Source organism: Monopterus albus, unplaced genomic scaffold, assembly GCF_001952655.1.
Source record: "Monopterus albus unplaced genomic scaffold, M_albus_1.0 scaffold16.1, whole genome shotgun sequence".
NCBI classification, from domain to species: Eukaryota; Metazoa; Chordata; class Actinopteri; order Synbranchiformes; family Synbranchidae; genus Monopterus; species Monopterus albus.
In genome coordinates, this window is record NW_018127896.1 from 5161320 (window position 1) to 5186856 (window position 25537).

Here is a 25537-nt window from a genome sequence, read left to right on the forward strand (position 1 = left end):
CCGGTTTGCGACTGGCTATTAAGATTTGAGGACGAAGAAGAAGCAGTCAGCTCACTTACTCCACAACAGCGCCGTCCCCTACGTTGGCTGTTTTGATGGGAGACCCCCTCATAAGAAGTGTTGGGCAAGGAAAGGGTTAAAAAGATTATAGGATCCCACACGTCGCCATGAACAAATGAATTCGCGGGGAATTAAATATCAATTTCACAAAGGAGAAAGAGTTCTGTGCTTTGAACCGGACCCTACTAAGGCTAAAGTGCTGTATGACGCTAAGGTAACTATTTTATGTAAGCTAGTGCAGCCATTCTGTGTTTCGAGTTTGTACAAACGAATTATTTACACGGGAAAACAGGGTTGTTTTTCTTGGGTATGGGATAATGTTATGCTGTGAGTCGACCGTGAATAGCACTTAAGGCTGGGCCTAGATATATCGTTAACTATCAGCGTAACGCTGTCGAGATTCCTTGCATGATTTCTGGTAGATTTGGTTTGTACGATTCGTTTGGAAGTGTTTGATTTAAGCAGAGAAGATAACTAAAGCTATTTTAGCTGTTAGCATTAATTTTAAAGGCGGCTGTTCGATGAGACATTTCGGCCAGAACTATTATCAGTACACGCGTTAACGGTATTTGTATGAATGTGACACGTTCTTTATAACGTTAGTACAATAAAGTAGCCTAACTAGGTGGGCAACGTTGTCGTCCAAAGCACTTTTAATGTCGGCCCGTCAAGCTAAAGTCAAATTAGCCATCATTGACTTTTGCAATGCATGTTAATGGTACTGCGCGTTAATGCCAGCTAAAACGACAATGTCAATGGGTTTCAGAAGACAAAAATACTTTTGCTGAGTTTGAGTAGCGTTTTCTGGGAGTGCAGTGCTATTTTCTATAGGTGGCTAACTAGCTAATGTCAGTTCAGTGTGTTGACATCAACGCATTCTAGCTTGACTTTTGGCTAACGGGTAGCTAACAGTTAGCATTGACTGGAAACCAACGCTACACGTTTGTGCATTTGTTATATTAAGACCTCGTCTTTTTTAAAGTGGCAATATTGTAAACTAAAAGCCAGTTAACAATACCAGTACAACTGCATTCAACATTCTTGCAGCAAAATGTAGTTGCATTAAGTGTCAAAAGACAGACGAGGAATGCCCCTGTTTCATTACATCATTTGTTATCTTTTTCATTTAATGTTAGGAGTAAGTAATTAACAAGTATAAAATAGCAATGCTTTATTTCGCGAAGTTGTCATAATGCTTAATTGCCTTCACAATCACTGATAATAGATGAATTGTCTTTTTTTTTTCCTACTTCAAATATATTCTGGAATCAGCATTGTCACTAATGTAACATCTTGATTTGCAAAGTAATAACTACCCAACAGAATAAAATATTGTGGAGTAAAAAGTACAAAATTGCCCTTTTAAATGCAAATGATAAAATAAGTAAATTTACATTTCATCTTTGTTAACATGGCCTAAGTGTTGGCGTATTGACACCACCTGAATTATGAGTATATGCACCTTTTAGCAAGCTTGACCTTATTGTTGTCGGTCTCCTTTACAGGTCATTGATATCTTGATAAACACTGATGAACATGGAAGAAGGATCCCAAAGTACCTGATTCACTTCAATGGTTGGAACAGGAGGTAACATTAATTCTAACTTTAGCTGTAGTTCATGCAAAATTCATGTTCTTCAACTTGTGTAGTCATGTAGATGAAAACCACTGCTATCAAAACAATGCATGTCTTTTTTTTTTTTTCCTTTTTGTCTGTTTGTGTAGCTGGGATCGTTGGGCTGCAGAGGATCATGTCCTGAGGGACACTGAGGAAAACCGTAAATTGCAACATAAACTGGCTCGCAAAGCTCTAGGTCGCATGTAAGTTTTTGTCTATTCATTCATGGAAATAATCTTCAAATATGAACTCTTTTTTTCTGAGATACTGTACGTTTCTATTATTCTTTCAAAAATGGTGAAAATACTGTACATGGCACTTGTAACGCAAAATGCACGTCCAGTTATGTCACTGTATATAACCATAAGTTTGGATCTTTCTGTTTGTTTGGCATCTATACATGAGATTTATACTGACCGTGTGTGTGTGTTTTGTTTCCTTTCATGGTGGTAGGAAGAGAAAGGGATGGGTGAAGAGGCGTCGTCGTCAGTCTGGTACTAAATCTTCTCTGAAGACTCTCCCTAAGGAGGACGACAGTGATGACGCATGTGAGAAATCTCCCTCTTTGTCCTTGGCTCCCAGTCTCCCCCAGAAATCACGCTAATCCCTCTGTATTTCTTATTCTCCAGGTTTGAGTTCATCTTCAGGGAGCACTGACGGGGACGATTCTGACCCTGAATCTTCAAATAGTGGGGACAGCAACTTCTCTGAGGATATCAACAAAATGGTCCATCACTTCATTCTCTGTCTTGGATTGTACACACCCACATTGGCATTTAAGGCCTTTATTTGATCCTGTTATTGCGACCAGCTTGTAGAAAAATAAATTGGCTTATAGACCCCAAAACAGAAAAGCTAAACATGGCTTGTGTTGGACCTTATACTTGAAGGTTCATATCTTGTTTGTTTCAGGGGGTTGAACCAGACATTAATGTTAAGAGGGAATGTGAGGAGAAAGTTGTCCATGTTGACATCAACATCCCTGATATTCTGAAGAAGAAACTGGAGGATGACTGCTTTTATATCAACAAGAGGAAGAAGGTACATACAGAAGTGTTTAAGTAGTTCTGTGTATTTTGTTGCAATTTATAGCATTATTTTAAGAAAACAGGTTGCTTACATTACATCAGTGGTTCCCGGGATCATATTTGTGTGCAAGACTTATAAATGGATGATATTGGGAAAATACTAATTATGACTAGCTTGATACTGGTTTTTCTAGTGGGCATGGTCAGAACTGGAAGCTTGCTTAAATTGAACTGACTTGAATCATGTCTATAAATGACTGCCCTTGTCTCTTCAAGCTGGTAATGGTTCCCTGTCAGACAAATGTCGTCCACATCCTGGAGTCTTACGTGAAGCACTTTGCCATCAACAAAGCATTCATGGCCAATGAAAGGTATCGGCGGCAGCAGGGCACAACCCAGAGCAGCAGTCCACAGTCGGTCTCCCCAGAGAAGAGGTAGGTCTGCAGGGAAAAATGGGAGTGGGAATAATGTGCAGGGTCAAGATGTACTGAGTCTTAAAGCCAGATCTTTCTTTGTCTGTGTCAGTCTCCGTAACCTAAATTGCATCTTTTGCCTAATTCTGCAAGGGTCCATGTGCTGTCCAGAATTTCTGTACATGTGTGTAACATCTCAGCATGTGTTTACCCTTGATTGTAGTATAAATAGAAGCGTGTCACTTCAAAGGACACCAGAAACCATAAACAGGTCTTGATCTAATGTAAATGTTCCATTTAAGATTAAATATAGTACACCAGACTATAATAGTTTTTTCCAATGACTTCTTTCCCCATAATGATAAAACAAATTTGAACATTAACTAATCATTGTTTTTTTTCTTAAGTGAAGAGCTGTGCAAGGAAATGGTTGATGGTTTGAGGATCACTTTTGACTTCACCTTGCCCATGATCCTCCTCTACCCCTGTGAACAAGCTCAATTCAAAAAGGTCAGCTCCTCTAGGCTCTTCATGACCATGAGTGAAAACTCCCCCTGCTCCAGCAAGTAAGTATGCCATCATAAGCTAAGTCGTATGCGCTGTATCTGAGATTTGTGCTTGGCTGTTACTGTATTGTATTTTGTGCCTATGTTAAACTGAAAGTTTAACTGCCTTTTTCTTTCCCTTTGTGTTCAAAGTACCCAGCGAGAGCGAAGCCCAAGCCCTCTGGGGCAAAACCCCCCTACCCCTCAGTCCACAGACAGTCAGCCAGCACTGAGTGACATCTCTGCCACCACGCCCACTGCTCCAGTCCCCACTCCAAAGCGCCGGCGCCACCCTGACATGGACTGCATCTCATACCAGTCTCAGTCACTCAGACGCTCCACCAGGAATACATCTGGAGGTGACCGGCCACCTGAAGGAAGCAGTGGAGGTAATCAGGTTTTACTTGATTGGTGCTAATCTAACAGTGCATTGTACGCTCTATTCTTATACAGTGGGGCAAATACCGTATTTTCCGGACTATAAGTCGCTCCTGAGTATACCTAGCACCAGCCAAAAAATGCATAATGAAGAAGAAAAAAAACATATATAAGTCGCACTGGACTATAATTCGCACTTTTTGGGGGAAAATTTATTTCATAAAATCAGAGACCAAGAACATACATTTCATCTTGAAAGGCAAGTTATCTTAATAACAATAAAATGGAGAACAGGCTGAATATGCGTCTGTTAACGTAACGTGAATAGGCGGTATGTTAACGTAACATATTAACAGTTATTCAGATAACTATAGCATAAAGAATATAACATAAGTTTACCAAACTGTCGATCTCATTCCAAATCACTACTAAATCCATTGAATTCTTCATCCTCGGTGTCACTTCTAAACATCTCCGCCAACTCCGGAAGTAGAGGGCGCGCCGCTTCCTCTTCTGCATGGCTGTCGTCAGACTCAGCATCAGTCCCAGTTATTATTCCGGCCTTTCTGAATCCCGACAGTATGGTTTCGGTTGTCACTGAAGCCCATGCTTTGTTGATCCATCCAATGACTTCCAGGAAAGTTGCATGGCGCATCCTCCCGGTTGCCGTGAAGCTGTGTTCTCCATCCGTCATCTACTGCTCCCACAGCTGACGCAAGACTGCCTTAAAGCTCTAGGTCACCGAAATGTCAAGTGGCTGGAGTACTTTGGTTAAGCCTCCAGGGATGATGGTAGGGATGGTGTTGAAAACCTTTAATTTATTTTTGAACTGTGGCGTGATGTGCGCTCGCATACTGTCCATCACAAGCAAGGCTTTGCGTGCTCTAAAGAAGCCATCCGGACGCTTAGTGTAGCACTTTGTAAGCCAAACGTTCATCATATCTTGATCCATCCACCCTTTCTCATTCACGGCCACGACAACTGCGGGGGATTGGATATTTGGCATGGTTTTCCATTTAAAAATGACCATTGGTGGCAATTTTGATCCATCTCCACAACATGCTAGCACTGCCGTGAAGTGTAATTTCTCATGACCAGTTGTCACTATATTCACACTCTTTTGCCCTTTCTCTGCGACACTTCGGCCCATGGGGATGTCAAACGGGGACCTCGTCCATGTTAATAATATGATCCGGTGTCACGTTACGCTCAGCTACTTGCTTTTCAAGAAACTCGCAGAAACTGTCGACTTTGGCTTGGAAGTCTGCTGGCAGTTTTTGGGACATCGTTGTCCGTGCTCTGATAGAGAGGCGGTTGCGTTGCATGAAGCGGCTTTTCACTAGTCCCTCACAAGTTTCTCGTTCACTCCAAACTTTCTTTCTGCTGCTCGAGTCAGTGTGAAAATAACGAACATGTGAAATTTCAATCTACGGTAATATTTAAAAAAAATCATACATAAGTTGCTCTGGAGTATACGTCGCAGGACCAGCCAAACCTGAAAGAAGTGCGACTTATAGTCCGGAAAATACGGTAAGTATTTGATACACTGCTGATTTTTCAAGTTTTCCCACTTACAGAGAATGGACAGTTCTGTAATTCAGTGTATATAATACTTCAGGTGGAGGCAGTGCCACAGCGTCCCCACAGCTTAAACGCCTTTTGGTTGACACTTCATCCCAGTCCAAATTCTTCATCAACCTTGACAGAAGTAAGCTGACATTCTGTTTAAAATTACAGTGTGGTATATACTGTTGTGAACTATTTTGATGTATTTCTGTTCAGAACATTTAGTATCTGATAAGTGAACGACTGTGTTGACATAATATTCGGCAGCCTTATTTTTATCTAAATAAGAGTGTTTTATTTTAACCTTTAATAGGGTTATTCATTGTCCCATGTTTGTGTGTGCACTCTGTGAACCACATCCTCATTTATAAGAAAAGCAGTTGAAAAGAAGTTAACATTTTTCAGATTAGACATTTTTAACAACACAAACTGAAAAGCACAGATGCAGTTAATAAAGATAAACATAGTAATGGCTCAGTTCTATCATTAACACTGTTAGCTATACCTGTGTTTGCCAAGTCAAGCTGATCCTTATCAGATTATTATTGCAGTTGTGCATTTCATGACACATTCAGTATTGGCATGTTGAGTCAAGTAACAGCTCGTTCTGTTAGTAATAACTAGTTTGGCCCAGTAGATGGTGCCATCCCATTGTTTCCTCCCACGTCTGCCCCCTCTCACGTACTTAAGAACTGTGCTCTCCAAAGAAAAACTTTGATGTCTCAAAATATTGTTGAGAGAAGTGTGTTAGTAAATGTGTTTGTTTTTTTATTATTTTCTTTACCCAGAAACCCCAGTGCACAGTGGGTCATCTTCCCCATTGCCCTTGACTCCGAGCAAAGAAAGAAGTGGACCTTTCTATGGACTGGAGAGTCACAGAAACAATGAACTTAATGAGGTGATGCACATACCTGGAGAGGAACCAATATCTTGCTGGAAAATACTAGGATAGTTATATTAATGGCTTCCTTTGTTGCAAAGAAGAAAATGTTGTAACCTGTATGAAATGCATGTGTCGGGTCCAAGAAGTATTGAGTGAGAGTGATCCTTGCATGTGGTTGATTTATTTACATAGGCATATTGCCATGTTATGTTCACACTGTGTAATCAGTAGGAACATAATTGACATTGATCATAACCTTTAAATGTAGTCACTTCAGACCTATCTATGGTGTTTTGAAATTGTAAACATGTTTTTCTCCGAACCTGCAATGCTTATTGTAATGACGACAGAGTGAAACTAAATTTTTTGTTAAATGCTTTTTATCTTAATATTTCAACCAGGTCTTAAGCTGGAAGCTGACTCCAGATAACTACCCTCTGAAGGACCAGCCTCCTCCACCTTCCTACCTGTATGGATCACAGCACCTCTTGCGCCTTTTTGGTTGGTGTCCGACTATTTTACACCAGCTGTTTCACTGGTTTCACAGATTGAATGGCTTCATTTTAGTGATGGACGGAGAAATTTCCTTATTTTATGATTTTGACCACATTCCTGTTTGACACTTTGTGCAGTTTCTTTCTGTTCCTTTACTCACTGTTTAGCTTTACTTCCAGTGAAGCTTCCTGAGATCCTGGGAAAGATGCAGATTCCTGAGAGGAATCTTCGAGCCCTGGTCAAACATCTGGAACTCTTTCTCAGGTAACTTATACATAAAGGTAATAATACTGATTGATTTGGCCGTAATAATCAGAGGTCTTGGAGGTAAATGCTTTAAAACACAAGAGTGACAAACTATTAAGTTCAAATTAAGGAGGTGAAGTACAGGTTTCAGATTTCTTCACTCTTTACAGAAGGGGAATACCAAACTTGGACTTACTTAGGCCTACAGTCTCTTCAACAAAACATTCAAGCATAATATTGAAATCTCACACCCTTCTCAAAAAATGGAATGTACCTTGTTAATAGAAACTATTAATTTCTCAGAAGATAAATAATTTAAAAGGGTACTGTACTGCATTAAATAGGAAGCACCTTAATAGCCAGCACGGTTCATTAACCAATGTTTGACCTAGCTAACTGTGGTGATCAATGGTGACTACAGTGTTGAGCTGCAAACAGTTCTTATTTCATTAGAGAAGAGTAGGACAAGTACTTTTTGTGCCATATGCACAGTACCTTGATGTATTGATATTTGTTAACCTGCTTCACAGTAGCAGAGTAAAAGCAATAGGTAATCAGGAAATTATTGATACACTGATATAAACCAGAAAGACCAAAACAAAAAGGCAAAGAAGACTAAATAAATGAGAACGTAGGGGTGGAGGGGGTGACGGAGTGTGGGAGGGAGGGAGATGAGTGTGTTTTACATAAGCATGAGAATCTAATCTTTAAATCTGGAGTGAGAACAAGCATGTGTTAGAGGGAGGGAGATGAGTGTGTTTTACATAAGCATGAGAATCTAATCTTTAAATCCTCCCTAGTGATCTTCAGTTCAGCCAGTCCCAAACCTGTGGGATTTAGGTCCTCTCATTATCTAATCAAACACTGGCAGTACTGCCTTTTGCCACTGAGCAGTGCTGTGCAGCAGCACCAGATCTCAGGAGTGAGCGCAGGTGCCTGGGCGCCCAAATTACCTCAGGAACAAGATGATTCTGAAATGGCAACGTTACCACTCCAGGTGTAGCACTCTGTAAATACAGTACAAATACCTCATTCTTTTTAGTAGCATCAGCAGTTCACTTGGCAAAGCCTTTCCTGTACTGCCATCACCAGTAGGTGGAAAATATCTGCAGTTCCCTGGTGCATCACCTTTCATAGAACATTCTGTGAAATGCTAAGAGTGAGGTGTTTAAATTTGTTTTGTGGTTTCACTCACCTTTTAATTCTGTCATGATAAGTTGTTAGGACAGTTCTGATGGTCTTCAGTGCAGAAAACTATTTCACAGTAACTAATTAGTTTATTTTGAGTCGGAGACTCGGCAGGACACTGGACACAAACTACAACCCTGGTGTCTTTTGGAACAGCCTTTATGCTTTTTACTCTGAAATCAGCCTTGTGGCAGATTGTGCCGAGCAAGCAAAACCTGATTGATGTCATGGAGACTGAAGTGCAGTGCATTCTGGGATTTGGCCCCAGTTGATCTCTTACTCTCCCTTTCTCTGCAGAAATGATTATGATTAAGTGTGGATGTCTGTGCACACACACGTTGTGCATACTTACAAAGTGTATGCCTAAAGTGGCTGGCTTTGTGTTATTACTGATCTACAGGCCTGAATTTCTGGCACTAAAGACCCAAAAAACTTCCAATTAATAAGGATTCATTGAAGACTGTTTAATGCCTTGTAGTGAGTCTTTGTGGATCAGATTTGTAGTGAAGGACCAGCTCAAAGAAACAATTTAAATCAGCACTTTCTTAGCTTAAGTTTTCTTTTTGTGGGTTACTTGCATCTTCTCCTTTATTTCCCATTAGGCTGTCTTGTTATTCATTTTCAAAGCATTCTCAAGTTCTCCTCTGATGAGGAAAATTTGTTTGCACTGAGATTAGGAAGGCCGGTGGAGCTAAGATGAGATGGCAAGATTTAGAGGATTTGGCCAAGTAGCAGATACTAAGAAGATTCTGGATTAGTTTTCCTCACTGCTGATTAGATATGGGCGGATTTTTCACTCTTTTCCTATCTGACTGTTGCTCGGTCATTATCATGTTCAGTCTTTCTGTCATAGCTGTTGGTGGTATAGGGATGGGTGGAGGGGGTTTTGTCTCTGACATACTGTATAGACCCTCTGGCTGAGGTCAAGAGATCTAGGATTTATGTGGAATGAGCCTGGGGTATCTAGGAAAACCATTTGAGATGCTTTCCTGTCATTGTGGTTTTTTTTTTTCTTCATGTAAGCCCATCATATTTGTACTGATTGTCAGATGACAAGTGGTTTATAAACATTGCTGGAGTCAAAATATCTCACTGAGTTTCCTTCTCTTGTACTTTCTTTTCCCACCTTCTCTTTTAGGTTTCTGGCAGAGTTCCATGAGGATTTTTTTCCTGAGTCTGCATATGTGTCAGCATCAGAGGCCCACTACAGCATGAAACAACCAAGGCCTGTTTACTGAAGAGACTATGGCTGTTGTGTTTCCTTCCCTTGTTATCCTTATCCTGACCTAGTCCAGCTTGTTCAGTCTGGCCTGTCTGGGCTCATGTATAGAGGAGGAATAGCAGCTTCCTCTGGAGGAGCTGTGTTGTGTTCCCTTGGACCTAACATTAGTTTTTCCGCTGCTGTCTTGTGGAGCTGGCTGTTTCTATCATGCCTCTAACCTGTGAGCATACTGTGTGTGTGTGGTACTGTTCACTGCACTGCTTTGCTTTACTGTACAGTTGCAAGCCATGTTGAGTGCTGTGATGGTTGGGGTAAGCTACTTGTATGCCCTATACAGAGTAGAAGTGAGTTCTTAGAAGGTAGCTACTACTGAGCCCTTTTCCCCCCTTATTGTCATCAGCTTTGGTTTTTACCTGTCCTACACTTTTTCAAAGTTAAGGGTTGAAAGTTCTCTAGTTGTGAGGCATTTAGACATTTATAAAAACAAAACTGCCCAGAATCACTCAGATGTAGAAGCAGATGTGTTTTGTTAAAGCCCCCTTTTGTCCCACAAGGACTTTTCCACTCTTTATATTCATCATCATCATACTCTTCATTGCCATGGATATTAAAATAAATATTTTGGCCTGTTCATAGAAAGGAAGTGTGCCCCGATTTAGAAGCTCTGTGTTCTTGTTTTACCTGCTCAAACAAATTTTGGATACTCGTGGTGACATCATGTGTTGGTTGGAAGTCTGGCCCATTGTTATGTAGTGATTTCCTGTAAACGAATACCATGCAGCCCTGCCAGCAATCCTTTCTGGGATGCAGCTCACCTGCAGCGACAGTACGATTTGCCCTTTCTATCTTGGAAATGCTTTGCTGCTTTTGCTGAGCTATTATAATTTACTGACTCTCAAAAAAAACTTATATTCAATAATGTTTTTTCCTCTTGCACTTTTTGGACATGTAATGTCCACTGACAGATGTCTATCTGCTTTTTCTTTAACTTCATTTGGCCTGTTCCTCCCAGTGTAACCACCTAACAGGAAGGATAAAAGGAGTAAGTGCTGTGTACATATCACACCTGTGTCTGTTACATTAATTAAAGGGGAATTTCATTTAACAGCTACTAGCTTCAGATCTTTGCCTGTATGCTAGTATTTGCCAATGTTAAATACTCTTTTAGTTTAGCGAGTACCTTAAATATTAGATTATAAAATCACTTATGTGTCAAAGATAAGTTTTTAGTATACAGTTGTGATTTACACCATAACAACTGATACCATTTGAGAAGAGAAGTCAGTCTGGTTATTTGTTATGAGCTTGTGAAAATGTAAATAGAAAACATGTCACTATGTTACAGTATTAGTTCTTTTTTTGCACTGCATCTTACTGTTAATACCCGGTACTTTACTTTGGTTGTGCTATTGTCACCCACATGGTCATGTTTGAATTGGTCATTAAATGCTTGACAACACTCAGTTGAAACTTGTTGGTAATACACAACTAGTTTAACATCTCATCTGTATTTTGTACAAATGTTTTATTTCATATATAAATTGTAACACTGTCAAAACATGTTCTGTACAGATGCTTGCTTTAGATGGCCTCTTAGACTTTTTATTTTTCAACATTGTATCCTTCTAACCTTGTTTTCTTCAGAGTTAAAATAAAGACTTCTTATAAAGCTTGTCAGCTGAATTACATATGCACAAAGCACCGTGATTGCATGTGGTTATACCGTCACTGCCGCTCTTATGCAAGTGTGATTGATACCTGTTCATTCTTGTACTTTCAGAACTTGGACCCTGCAGATGTTCTATGATCATGGTTCTTTGGCGCTCATGTATATAAAGTCTTGACTCCGATGCAGCTGGTCTACACTCGCATGCTTAAATACACTGAAAAAGTTAAACTTAGGATGTAAATTTGTGTGTGAAGTCTCTTCAGTAAACTTACCTTTACTGTATGGAGAACCACTCTTACTCTATTCCCAGTGTACTCATGGGCGGCAGACTAACCTGGCCTTCCCAAATCAGGGTCCTAATGGGTTTTAGTGGTAAGCCCTAATTGTATTTGGACCAGGCCAGTCTTCTTGTAATGAACCGCTTATCAGTGCAACCCAAGATGGCACTCTCTTGTCTGCTGCTATCATGTAGCCACAGAAGCCACCAGTTCAAGCGTCTCCATGCATTTAAAATCGATTTCACATCCCGCAGCATCTCTATCCGCTTACCACATGATTCAGTTATTTGGGGAAAAAAATGGGATGTAATGAGATGTGAGCTATCAGCCTGTAAGTGCTGCTGCTGCTGCACTTGCCTTTCACCGGATTCTGCCACTCCTTTAGTTTGTGTTCATTGTATTCATCAGCAGCAGTGAAGTCCTGTCTTTCATTCCACCCCCCAGTATCCATGTCTCACTACTTCTTTAGTCTGTGAGTGGTTTTCATTTTCTGTCTTCACATCCATATCACCACCTCTTTTGTTTGATGCTCCCTCTTGGGCTTTTTGGTTTTCTGTTCACCTCCTCACTCTTCAGTACTTTAGTGAGAAAGGAGCAGAGTGAGATGCTTTTGGCCAGTAGGAGTGTGCATAGATATCATTCCATTCCTTTATCTAATTTGGAAGTGTCTTCTGTTTCCCTTCCTCTTTTTATTCACTAGAAGCTTTTGCCTTAGGAAGACACTGTTTCACACATTCATTTCCTTTACCCATCCTCATCTGTCTCCATCCATTTTCTCTGTTGCTCAACTTCCTCATTTTCTACTTCCATCATCCCATTCACTCCATTGTTGTTCTTGCACCATGAACCGAGGAGATGGATTGCAAGAGAAAAAAGTGGACACCAGCCCGTCTGCCTCCTCTGACTCTTCTTGGGCATCATTTGACCTTAGTACTGGCCTCATATCAGTCACCTCTGACTATGTCTTGATTCCTGTGGCAGCTCCCAGTGGTTGTAACCTTTTCATGGACCAGCACTCAAAGGAGTCTTCTGCAGCCAAGGGCTCTTCTAAAGTGCGAGCCAGGGAGGTTGTATGGAGAGAGACCTCTTTTCTTGGAAATGAGTAAGTGCATCTTTGTAACAACTGGACCATTCACTGGGGACCAGGTGAAAATAAGTGACAGAAACACTTTAATGTGCAGTCTGCTGGTGAGAAATATGGATTTGGCAATGTTTCTATTTTATTTTTTTATCTTGCTGTATAATCACATAAAGTTAACAAAGTAGTGCCAAATTAATTAGTAGTACATATTTATATTGCTGTCTTGCAAATATAGTGTTGCTTGCTTATTTTGCATGCGAAATAACAGGAAGATGACATTTTTGTCTTGATAGTCTACAGCTTTGCTAGTGTCTCTGTGAGAGGTGTGTTTTGAGCAGAATGTCATGTATGCCACAATTTTAACGTGCTAATGTTTAGTAGCAAGTAAATGTTACAATGTTCATTCAACATGATATTTTATCACGTTTGCATGAGTGGTACTGTAATGGGAGTCTGATTCCCAGTAGCAGAACTGCAAGAGAGGATAAAACAAGCCCTACATCAGTTTAGACAGAAACCATAAATCACCTCTTCTCCTTGAATTCTTCAGGGAATCTCAAGTGGGAAAACCCATGCTGTAGTTTGTCAAGCCTTTTCACTTCCTTTCTTTCCACTTTCCATTGCTTTGCCCTGATATATATAATTACCCTTTTACAGTCAGACAAAAGTGTGAATGCATTCAAGGGCTGACGCTCACCATGTCTTCAAATCGCCCCCAATTCCCTTGGGAGTGTTCTGTATCTTTACATAAAGACTGGTTAATCTTTGCCTTAAGTGTATTTTACAGCCAGCTGACGAATATGAATGTATTTTATTCATTGTCTTTGTCAGTAGCTAGGTTTGTCTGTCTTTGAAGTATAATGGCTGAGTAGAAATGGCAAATGCCAGCAAGACCTTTTTGTACTGTTAAAAATGTTCACATTGAGGTATATGAATAAAAATACTGTAGCTCTGATAATATGCTGATAAATACATATTAGGCATAAAGACAGTGCTATATCTCAAATACAATGTGCACAATAAATCCCAAAGCGCATTTTTACACAGTTTCTCTTGTTGAATAAATTCTTGATATTAAGCATTTCTGTTACACATTTTTTTCTGACCTAGCTAAAAGTCTACCTAAATACATTCATCATTTTTAAGCCGAGAGATCGATGAGAGAATTGATACCACTCTTGTTGTCTGTATGATAGAGCTAACAAATGATTAGCTTAGCATAAGGGGAGGAAACGGAGGGAAACCATTAGCCGGGCTCTGTCCAGAGTTTAAAAGTGTACCTTGAACACCTCTAAAACTCACGTGTCAATTTTTGGTTTTACATGTAATATACTTGAATGATTCCTTGGCTAGTAACAGCCAGGGGCAGCGACTTCATTGCATCAAAAATTGTCAAGAAATAGTTACACTGTGTACCAACCTTAGACTCCAAATTCAAATGAGTGTTCTCACTTTGGAGCAAGCCATTGTAGTTGTATGTAACGCTCAGATTTAGCAGGTGTATCTGTATTTTCATTTACCTCTCAGAAAGAAGGTGCACATCTCTGATGTGGAAATAATAATAATAATAAAACTTCCATTTATAAACCTAAATGACTCTTTCTGTGACTTGCTGTTTTCTGCCCTTGCTGTGCATAATATCTTTTAGCAAAACTAAACTGAAATCACATCCCCAGATGTTAAGTGAGGGAGGGAGGGTGAGAAATAACAGAGGCAGCCTGAAGAGATTATACCATGGAGAGAGAGAGACCCACAGTGATGGAAAGAAAGGGGAGAAAGAAATGAGAGCAATTTTGCTGCTGAATCAACTGACCCCCTCATGACTTTTTTTTGGGGGGGGGGACCATCTGTCCTGATTTCCCAGCTTTCTTTTTCACTTTCTTTTACTTTTATTTTCCTTCTCGACTTTCACAGACGTTAACTCCTTTGGTTTTTATTTTTCCTCCGTCACCTCACCACACTGACCCAAATGTAAAGTCATTTTGCTGCAGCTGTGGTTACTGTTTTTGTTGAAGCCTGCCGCGCTGCTGGTGGCAACCTGAGGATTTGGATATAGTCACCAGAGAGATGCAGCAGGATGACACTGAGTGATGAGGTAAGGTAAGACATAGTATTTATGTCTCATCCTTCATGCCCATATGATGTAATGATGGGCTTTGTTGATTATAGCGCGTGTGCAATTATCTGTCTCTGTAGGGAGTAAGTATATGCAAATTTGGCTTTGCTTGTGTCTGAGTTTTCTCAGTATCTGTAGACATTGTAACACCTCTTTCCTATTTATATTTTCAAGTACTGGATACTTATTTCATTTATTTTAGATTTTGTTTATTGGAGTACATTGTGCTCAGTACTGTGACTTCAGTTATACCTACCTATGGTACTGCAGAGATAATCAAATATCACAGTACATTTTCATGTTTCACTACACTTACCACCTCATTTCATCTGACTGAAACTGTAAACAGTTAAGTTGTCTGGACTGTTTCAGAGACAGTTGTTTCGACCTCTCCAAGAAAGCAGTGTGTGGCAAACCTTTTCACAGTTGGGTGGAGACAGCGATCGGCGCTCTCTCACTTATCTTACTGTAGTCACTGCATTTTCTCCTTCTTTTAAGCTCTGTGGTTTTGACATAGAATGATAGAATTTAAAGTCAGGCTTTAGTGTGAGGTTGTGCACTGCACTCTTCAGAATGGCGGCTGCTACACTACTTGTATGCAGTGTTGCTTCACAGCCTAAATTGATAGCGGTACAGGCAGATGGTTTGTAGAACAGTGTGGCTTTTGCAGTGAAGCCACAACAGGCGACATTAAATGGCTGGTAATGAAGCAATTAAATCACCCCAGACTGAAAGCAGTCCAGTCACAAATAAAGGGAACATGAGAAGAAATGAGAGATAAAAGTTGAAATTTGACCTTAAAATTTTGACCTTTCATTACAGTGCCCTCACTGGGCAAGTTGAATTTTTGTGTTGCTGGATGAGCGTGGATTCCAGACTGTGAAAATTAAACATTCTCACATTTAATTAAATTCTCTTCATGGGGACAATACATGCAAGATCCATCAAAAACTAGAGCAGCGGTATCTGAGATAACATGCTTTGTCTTCTTGGTTTTGACCTTTTAAGCAATAATTAGATGTGGCGATAGGTTGTCAAGCTCACAGTTAATTGGGGAACCGTATTGGTGCAAACACACAACAGAATGGAAAAGAGAAGAACACGAGGCAGAAGCAACAGATTTTCTGTACTGGTCAGCTGGTAGCTGGGTCAGTTAATTCATGGTGTATGGTAGAACTGGTAGAAAGGATGGATCTGTTCTCTTTCTGTTAAAACAGTGATGACCTTTGGCACCCAGGAGTGAGCATCTATTCCATGAAGTCCACCAGATGAGACAGTCTTAGCTGTGAATGAGAGGTGAATGGTACAGATGATGACAAGTTCTGATTTTATTCTGAATGAGGATGACATTATTGCATTTTGTCAAATAACAGTCTATTCACCTTGAATGTAAATCAGCCATCTTGTATTTCGCACGATGAGTCATCACTCCTCCTCCCTCCCCTCGTTTCTCCACTCCTTTGTTGCTGTCTTCTTCTAGATCCTGCATTCCTTCCTACCATCCCTCTCTCTCTCCCACCCCGTCTTCCTCCTATCCCAGAGTTTCACTTGCCAGCCCACAAAATATCACATAAATTACTGCTCAGGGTAGCAAGTGGGTAAAAAAAAAAAATCTAATTGCCTTTGCTTAGCAAACTCCTTTTTGCTTTTCCCAGTAAACACACATACATAAAGTACATAAAGCCTCCAGATGGATGCAACCAAAATCCAGTCATTTAGCCAGGACTCATTTCCAGCATAACATTCACACATAACACACACATACACCTGTGTTGTAGGTCATTTAGGCGCTTATTCTCAGTCCTACTGTGTGCTGTCCCCAGTGTTTTTATGATTTTTTTAACATTTTATTAGGACAACAAAACATTCAGCAGACTCAACTGATATTTGTAGCATTTTTGAACCTTAGCAATAAAAGCAGTAAATATTGAATTTAAAAAATGCATATGGTGAATTCATAAGTGACTTTCTTGGTCTGTCTGTCCCCCCCTCCCCGCAGTTTGCATACAATTGGGCAGTTAGGGTCCTCCATCGATACCTTTTCTGGACTTGTACTCATCTGATTGTGATTAAATACCAGTGCTTAGTGCTGTGCCAGCGCAAAGTGATTCTGCCACTGATTATGTGTCAAGAGCCTGAGAATCGCCAATTGTAGCACAAAATCTGTGAAATCTGTGCCTTGCACGTTGCCTTCCACACCCAGACTCGATCAAAATTTACCCACATTGCAATCTTCTCTACGTTTAATTTCTTGTGGCACTCTTTTTGCTCAGCTTTACCGTCGGGACTGCAGTCATCATTGAGAACACAGTCATGCACACTGTCTACTTCTGAATGTACTGGGGTTTGATTCCCTGCCCTATAAATCAGAGAGAGTGAAAATGATCAGTGGTGAACCTTCTACTCTGTGTGTGTTACAGCCCCCACGTGGTCCAGACAGTGCTGAAATAATTTCATGTTCAGTTGCCTTTTCACTGAGACAGAGAAACACAAGGGAGGGCAAATGTACTTTATGTGATGGCTTGTGAATACATATTCGTTCTCATTCTACACAGATTTTATTCTCACCACACCAGTCCTATTTATCTCCTCAATTGAGTCATCAAGAGGTAGAGGAGGAGGTAGAGCAGGTCATCCCCAGCTTCTTCAGTGTCCTTGAGCAAGAGACTGATATCACCATTGTGTGTGTGAATGGATGAATGAGAAATCCTGTAAAGTGCTGTAATGCGTAGAAACGTGCCATATAAGTATAAGGCAATTTGCACAATTGTTTTTTGTCCTTCTCCTATTGTATATAGATTATTGTTGCGTTAATCCCTCCCTGCCTGCTGCTGGCACAGTTGACCTCTGTCTGGTCTGACTGCAGAGAATCATTTCATGTTCACATGCATATGTCACACACAGATCCTTGGTCTGTGGCATCAAGGTTTAAGAGGTTCATCAGGCATCTTTGTGTCTGAGGTACACGCATGCTGTAAGCACAGCCACTGGTGTGTGTGCTTAGTGGCAGGTCTAAAGTTGGCACACATCTGCTCATGCATTGATCTGCTTGCTCTGGGTGCAAGCTGTGTGTGTGGAAGGGGAGCATATGTATGAAAACGGTGTGTATTTGCTGGAAATGCTGTATTTCGCACATCTCTGATGATGCTCTGTGGTGGCGGTTGTTGCCTGCGATCTCACAGTGCATGACATTCTCTCTGTGTGTGCGCGTGTGTGAATGGAGTTTATCCCCGCTGGCCCAGATGCCCCGGCTAAATCCATCACCAGCAATGCTGCACGGCAGTACTAAGCTGGAACATTTGGCACCAAGCTAGGAATGAAAGAAAAAGAGGAACACACCCAGGCATGCACATGTCCACACACACACAGAAAATTGAATTTGGGGATATTTTTTAAAAGAGATTTGGAGGAAGTGGAGGAGTTTTTTAGAGGAGGAGTTAGACTCAGGGAGCAGGACAGGAGCTGCTTCTCCAACACTCTGAACCTTTTGGTGCTGGGCGGGGGGGCATCCAACTCTCTCCATCCACTCACTCCTTCATCTGGCTGGCTGACAGGATGGAGCCATGTGACGACGATGACAAACTGGGGATGCTAACAGCTTTCCAGTAAGTTCTGTTGTCTCTTGATGCTACTTGTTGTTTACCTGCTCTGGTCAATGCCCTAAATAAAAAAAAATGTTGCCATGTTGGACTCAGTTGGCAAGTAAAATTTCTAGAAGCTGACGCTACATTTTCAGCCTCCTGTCTCCGTACTTCATAATCGATGTTAAAGCTTGTTAGTGAGGGCTTTGTTGCTGAATCTCCCTGGGACATTTATGTCGAGGCCGCTGCTGGTTGTGAAAGCCTGTTATTGTCAGCCAAAGATTCCACTGCGTCCAGTGATGGAATTGTGAGTGTTATTCAAGGCTAAACTGTGAATCTGCATTGTAAAGGAGAGGTTGCAGCACTCTACAAGGCTAAAATGGGACCAGTCAGAATCTAGTCATAATCAGTGGTGGTAGAAGAATTCACATACATTACGGAAGTAAAAGTAGTAATAATATTTGATGTATTAATACATAAGCAGTAGGCTACTTTAATAATGTAGCTGGTCAGTCACTTTATTTGCATCTGTTCCAGTTGTTTAGTTGGATGTACTGTATACAATGCATGACTTTATAATGTTTTATAAACATTTGCATATGTTTTGTATGTTATATCATAATCTTAAAAGAAACTAGTGACAATAGCTATCAAATAAATGAAATAGAGTAAAAAATACAGTATTTCTCTCTGTAGTGGAAGAGAAGTTTAAAATGTTTTGAGTACAAAAATTGTGCTGAACTGCACTATTGAGCTGTTCTTACTTTCCACCAGTTGTTATGACTGCAAACACACAATGTGTAAGGTTGCTGCAGAAAACGTCTGACAAGTGTAATGTGCAAAATGGCAGATGCAGCTCTGATTATCTTGAGTATAACATAAGTAACTGTTTAGTGATGTATTAAATTTTGAGTTGACTAACATTATTGCTAGTCATCCCTGAGGTCAGTAGTAGCATCTCTTTTGATTGTCATCATGTCTTGACTTTGACCGTAGCAGCTGATGGATGCGAGGCCTGTCTGTCTTGCTGCAGGCTTTAGTGGAGCCATATTGTATTCTTGCTTACTGAATGAATGGCACGTGAGTCATTGTTACATAAAACTGAGGTGGCTCCAAGCAGCGGAGGAACCCAGGACCTTGTAATTACTGAACACACTTAGGGATTACATCATGGATTGAAGAGGTTTAGCTAGCTGGCTGCTGGGAAGTGTGTGTTGTTTGATCTCATAAAATATTATTACTTTGCCCATACAGTATATTTGTATACACATTACTCTCTAAACTGTGCATACACAATATGCAAATACAGGCTGTGTATGTGTATAATACACAGTATGTGTTTGTGTGTGTGTGTTGCAGGCCGTACGGTTCCGGAGTTGGCTTCATTTGCTTTACTGAGTGGCTGAGGCTCAGGAGAAGTTTTGTTTTAATATCATCCCTTCAGCAGCTGGGTGGTGTGTTCACTCTGATTGACTGTCATTTGGAGTGATAATCCACATATGAACCCAAAAGACACATTTGTATCACATGATTGATGGACTTCTCAGCTAAACCAGTTTATTTCCAGCCCTCCAGTGAAGTTGTAATAAGACAGCAGCTGAAGCAGTGATTCACAACCATGGGTAGATATTGTACATACTGAAAAGTCTAGCTGCTCTCATGAATGCAGACCTGACCAGATCACAATGCTGACACCTCCACTGAGGGGGGAAATGGTAGCTTTCACTCTAAACCAAACTTTTTTCTGTTTTTGTTTGATTAACAACAGAACACTTATTTTCATGTGAGTTTCATTTGTGACGACAGAATAATTCTGAATACCCAACAAAACACTAACTTCATTATATGTGCAATGTTGGCAGAGAACAGAAGTGCACTTTCCCTCCTGTCTCTTTTTTCTTTCTCCTCAACATAAACCTCTGCTGCTGGTCAGCAGGAGACTGTGGGATTGAGGACGCACCAGATCACAGCATCTTTGTTGAAAGATTACAGCAACAAGGTGATAGACGAGTGGAATTTGATTCAGCCTCGCCTGTACCCTGTCATTCAGACAGACAGAGAGGCATAGACTGGTTTTCTTTCAGTCTCCACACCTGCTGTTCTCGGTTTTTTAAACCACTGATATTCCAAGTATTTGTATGTTGACTCAGCAGATGCTGAAAAACAGTTTTTTTTCCTCTGTAGCTGAATATCTGTAGTCTGGAAAATAAACAACAACTGTTTCAACTCTCTTGGTTGGTATTCATCCTGGTGCTGAAGCAAGAAACTGAACATTTAGTTTAGTTTTAGTTTAGTTCATGTAAAGTTGAAGCTCTGACCTGTGAATATTTAAAGGAGTCAAACCTGGAAATGAGAGGAGTTGTTCATTTCTTGACTGTGATTATTCATCTGAGGTTGAAATCTCTAAAAATCCCTTGGGAGATTTTTCGTTTTTAATCTTACTCAGTTTCATTCACATTGGACTTTTACATAACATTGGAATTAGGTTCTGAGGTATGGCAAGCTTTTTATATTAAAATTTCAGTACAAATTGTATGAAGAAATTCAGCAGGGTCCTGTAGACACTGCAGCCTTTTATGTGAATGAAAAAAGACTTTCCATGTGCCTTGTTAGAGGCCCAATCTATTTCTTTCATTCTTAAAAAGGTGCATGTGTCTACTGAAGGTGCACTTTGCTATAATCTGCAGTCACTCCACCTCTGTCCTGCTGCACTGCAGGATGTTTGGTCAGGTTGGGCTGGATGGGTCTTGAAGCCAAATCGGCCGCAGGCTGATTATTTTTCTGGCAGGTACTCAGTCTGGTTCTCCTCCTCATCCTCCTCATCTTCCCTTTCATCCCACATCAGATGGAAATTGAGTAAATTCCCATTGGCTGCAGATAGCAAACAGAGATGCAGCATTAACATTCTCAGCTCTTCTAATTCAGATTTCAAAGATCCAACATCTTTGGGATGAAAACACACACATTCAGTACTGTAGCAAACATTTAAATATTTCAAATATTTTTGAAACATTATTTTTTCAATATTTTCAATATTTTTTGGTTTTCTTGTAAAACATACACTACAATACACACTATATGTGTTGTGATTGTTCCTTGACCTTCTTTTGTTCTTCTACAGATTGCTTATATGGTGTCTGTAGTCAAGACATGTTTGTATGTCACTACTCATATGATGCCTTTTGAGTTCCTGGAGTTAATAAACTACATTGTCAATACTTTGATAGTCTTCCTAAGCAAGAACATATTCAAATCATCCTTTAACCAAGTAACCTTAGATGAAAGCATTGCACTGTATATGGCACACAGTTAGATTTCCAGCAATGGGCTGCCAAGCAATGTAAGGTACTGTATACAACACTACACTACTGTAGTTGTGCTGATGTGTTTGTGTGTATGAAAAACAGCCATAACACTGACCAACAAGACCTAAAACCCTGAGTGTTGGCAGGTATTCCCATTAGCACGATGTTTGTGTGTTGTTCTCTGCTGGTTGTTGACGCTGGGAGTTGTTTAGTGTCATTGTTCACTCAGGAGCCACAGCAATGGAAGCGCAGACTGAGAATACCACTTGTCACACATACACAATACGCATGGTCTGAGTTAGTGTAGGAGTTTGTCTGTGTGTCTGCATGTGTGTATCAGATGTGTAACCACACGTTGCGCTAAGTGAGGATTTGCAGTGCAAATCCGTTGTTTGTTTCCAAACAGTCAGTGATCCTTTATAAATGTCAGATGAGCTAATGTGTAAAGCCACAATCCTTTAATGGCTAAATGCAGATATGGCAGTGGTCCCACCAGTTAAAGATTGTTTACATTCAGCCGAGGTATCACGTGATGCCTGTCTACCACAGGACCTGTGAGATATCAAACCAATATGCCCTTTAGTTGAGCTACGTCCTGAGCTATGTTGCATTGCATGTTAATGGACTATAAAAGATGGATGAGATTTGGCATAACAAGTTTTCTGTCAGCTGTAATAGTTGTTTGTACCATTATACTGTTTGATGCTGGGACTTTCATGCCAAACTCACTCAAAAGTGATTTGTAATGACATTTGAATTGAAGCTTACATTTTAAGTTTTGCTTTTTAGCATTAAGACCACTACACAAATTCTGCATCAGTGAGCTAGTAGCCAAAGTATTACCACCTCCACATGCCTGGGCATGCCTGATGCTGGTGCATTTTATGGTTTGCCAGTATCTGATGTAATCCTCATAATGTCCAAACACACTTCGTCAAGGAAAATTGCTTTAAAAGGGTGAGACAAAAATACCACAATCCATTCTCAGCTTCTGTTCCAGGGAAATTTGTTATTTATTACTTCCACTCTTGCCCAGAATGCTTCTACTATTACTCTCACTTTTTTCTGTCAATACCGGGAGCGCTAGCCGGTTATGTTCAGCAACACTGGGACTGTTGCCCAAGCAGCAACCCCTCAGGGCTATTTGTTGTCACACATTATTGGTCCTTAGCGTGGTAATCACCGTGTTAGCCACTGTATTAACTGGGCAGTACTTTCTGGAAAATAAATCATGCTGACTTAGTTGAAAATGACTGAATCCGGTTGTTGAAAGTGTCCTTTTATAATTTTCATTTCAATTGCTTTATATTGTCATGGGGTGTTATTTTCTGCCAGAGATTTCTGATGGATTATTTTGCATTTCTATAAAGAAAAGTGTCCTTATAATGGCACTGAGAGACAGCAACAGACTTACATGCTTGTTTGTTTGTGTGTGTGAGTATATTTGATATTCTCTGCCAAATACTGCTGGTCACCTCGAGAGATGTTGCTCACAAAAAAAAAAGTCAGCTGTCAAAGCTTAGTGAGCACGTGCATTTATATATAATTAAATGTCACATTGGATTTGAAGAATGGCTAATAGCATTTGATCAGTTTGTCCAGCCTATATACTGTATGAGTCTTGATGTGTGTGCTCTCTAGGCATCATGGGAATCTGTGCATGGCATGCAATCAGTGAGTGAATGTATACTCTAGAGGAAGATGTGATTGTCTGCTTGGCAGATGTTCTGTGTGTTTACAACGGATGCATGCTTGCGTGAAAGCGACCCCCCTCAAGAAGCGCTGAGGTTCTAGGGCAGCAGCATCTTGCTAATCTGCTGTGAGGTGACAAATAGCTCCTGTCATTTCCCACTCTTCCTTATTTCCTAAATGTCTGCGACAAGTTCCATTATTGAAGAGGGATGTTTAATAAGCTGACAAGGGAAGGCATGAGGAAAGACAGAGAAGAAGAGATGGAGACCTGAGCCAAATGTGTTATTTGTTTAAACCCATATGGAGCACTCAATGTGTTTGATGCTTCAAAAATGGTGTGGTTGTTGCCAGGTCTGTGAGGTATGCCAGGCAGAAAAAAACTCAGCTGCTCTGGGAGAACATTTTAATTAAAAAGTGTGGTTCTCATAGACCTGTAGAAAATGTATACAGAAAACCGTCTTGAGGTTTTTTGTATACAGGTCCTAAAAGTTTAGGGTGTCTTTGTACATTTTTGAAAATGCATGGAGAGATAAGTTTCAAACTGCAACACCAAATTACATCAGTGATCGTTTCAGTTCAGTAGACAAACTAAATCTGAATGTCATTTAAAAGTCATAGCTTGATTTTTTTGAATACCCCGTCTCTCCGCCATCCATTTACCTTCCCTGGCTCTCTCACCCCACACCCCATCATCTCTTCCTACATACACCTCTCCTTTCCCCCTTGTTGTCTCAATCTAGTTCATTTTTTCTCTCTTGCACACCCTCCCTCCATCTATCCCCACCACTCGCTCGCTCTAGGGTCATCTGCCCTATCAGATTAGGCTGGTGTTATAAGGAAGAGAGAGAAAGAGAGAGATTGCCGTTTGGATTAGAGGGGATGCGGGAATGAAATTCTGTGATCTCATTGTTTATACAAGTCCATATAAAGTCAGCTTGTGTGTCAGCTCCCTTTGCACACACACATGCAAAGGGAGGCACTGGCTTTATTTGCTGAAATGACAGTGAACTGATCAGGTATGCCTGGGGCTGCACTGTTGCATGTTGGGAAATCATGCATATGTGTCTTTGGTGTGGTGACAGGATAGGAGAATGACTTTAATTGTATTCATTTACAATCCTCATCTTTGAACTGCCACCGTATTGTGGTGGAGGGGTTTGAGTACCCGAGTGATCCTGGCTGTTGTCGGGGGCTAAATGCCCCTGGTAGGGTCTCCCAAGGCAAACAGGTCCTAGGTGATGTGTCAGACTAAGAGTGGTTCAATAACCCCTTATGAAGAAACTAAGAGCAAGGACCGTGACGTCACCTGGTATGGCGCAACTGGGGCCCCACCCTGGAGCCAGGCCCGGGGTTGCAGTTGAAGGCAAGGGCCCCGACGACCCGATCTCTGGACATGGAGACTAGCCCTGGGGACATGGAATGTCACCTTGCTGGTGAGGAAGGAGCCCGAGCTTGTGCAGGAGGTTGAGAGGTACCGGCTAGAGATAGTCGGGCTCACCTCCACGCACAGCTTGGGCTCTGGAACCTACTCCTCAAGAGAGGCTGGACTCTCCACTACTCTGGAGTTGCCCGCGGGGAGAGGCGGCGGGGCGGGGGGGGGGTGTCTTGCTTATACCCCCCCAGCTTAGCCGCCATGTGTTGGAGTTTACCCCGGTGAACGGGCCAGAGATAGGTCTCTCACTGTTGGTTGTACCTATGGGCCGAATGGCAGTGCAGAGTACCCAGCCTTCTTGGAGTCTCTGGGAGGGATGCTGGAAAGCATTCTGACTGGGGATTTTGTTGTTCTACTGGGGGATTTCAACGCTCACATGGGCAACGACAATGATACCTGGAGGGGCGTGATTGGGAGGAATGGCCCCTCTGATATGAACCTGAGCGATGTTCTGTTACTGGACTTCTGTGCTAGTCACAGATTTTCCATAACGAACACCATGTTCAAGCATAAGGGTGTCCACCAGTGCACCTGGCACCAGGACACCCTAGGCCAGAGGTCGATGATTGACTTTGTGGTTGTTTCATCTGACCTCCGGCCATATGTCTTGGACACTTGGGTGAAGAGAGGGGTGGAGCGGAATGGAGACATTGAGTCCGAATGGATCATGTTCTCCACCTCCATTGCTGTTGCGGCCACTCGGAGCTGTGGCCATAACGTCTCTGGGGTCTGTTCCGGGAG

At 41.2% G+C, this 25537-nt stretch overlaps 1 protein-coding gene across 1 annotated transcript; it reads left to right on the forward strand.

Moving 5' to 3' along the window:
- On the forward strand, positions 1-11314 carry LOC109955757 (MSL complex subunit 3). Its single transcript, XM_020592196.1, has 14 exons — positions 1-274; positions 1566-1648; positions 1786-1881; positions 2132-2226; positions 2308-2405; positions 2591-2719; positions 2983-3140; positions 3527-3685; positions 3818-4053; positions 5661-5750; positions 6397-6506; positions 6893-6992; positions 7166-7250; positions 9559-11314. The coding sequence occupies exons 1-14, from the start codon at positions 176-178 to the stop codon at positions 9656-9658; spliced, it is 1638 nt and encodes a 545-aa protein (XP_020447852.1). The 5' UTR covers positions 1-175; the 3' UTR covers positions 9659-11314.
- Positions 11315-25537: the final 14223 nt, after the last annotated feature.

What these genes read in the sequence shown, in the direction of transcription:
- LOC109955757 (XM_020592196.1), top strand. Translation starts at nt 176, where the DNA reads ATGAATTCGCGGGGAATTAAATATCAATTTCACAAAGGAGAAAGAGTT. An exon ending in CGCAAAGCTCTAGGTCGCAT is followed by an intron (nt 1,882 to 2,131) that starts GTAAGTTTTTGT and finishes TCATGGTGGTAG; the next exon opens with GAAGAGAAAGGGATGGGTGA. An exon ending in GCACCTCTTGCGCCTTTTTG is followed by an intron (nt 6,993 to 7,165) that starts GTTGGTGTCCGA and finishes CTTTACTTCCAG; the next exon opens with TGAAGCTTCCTGAGATCCTG.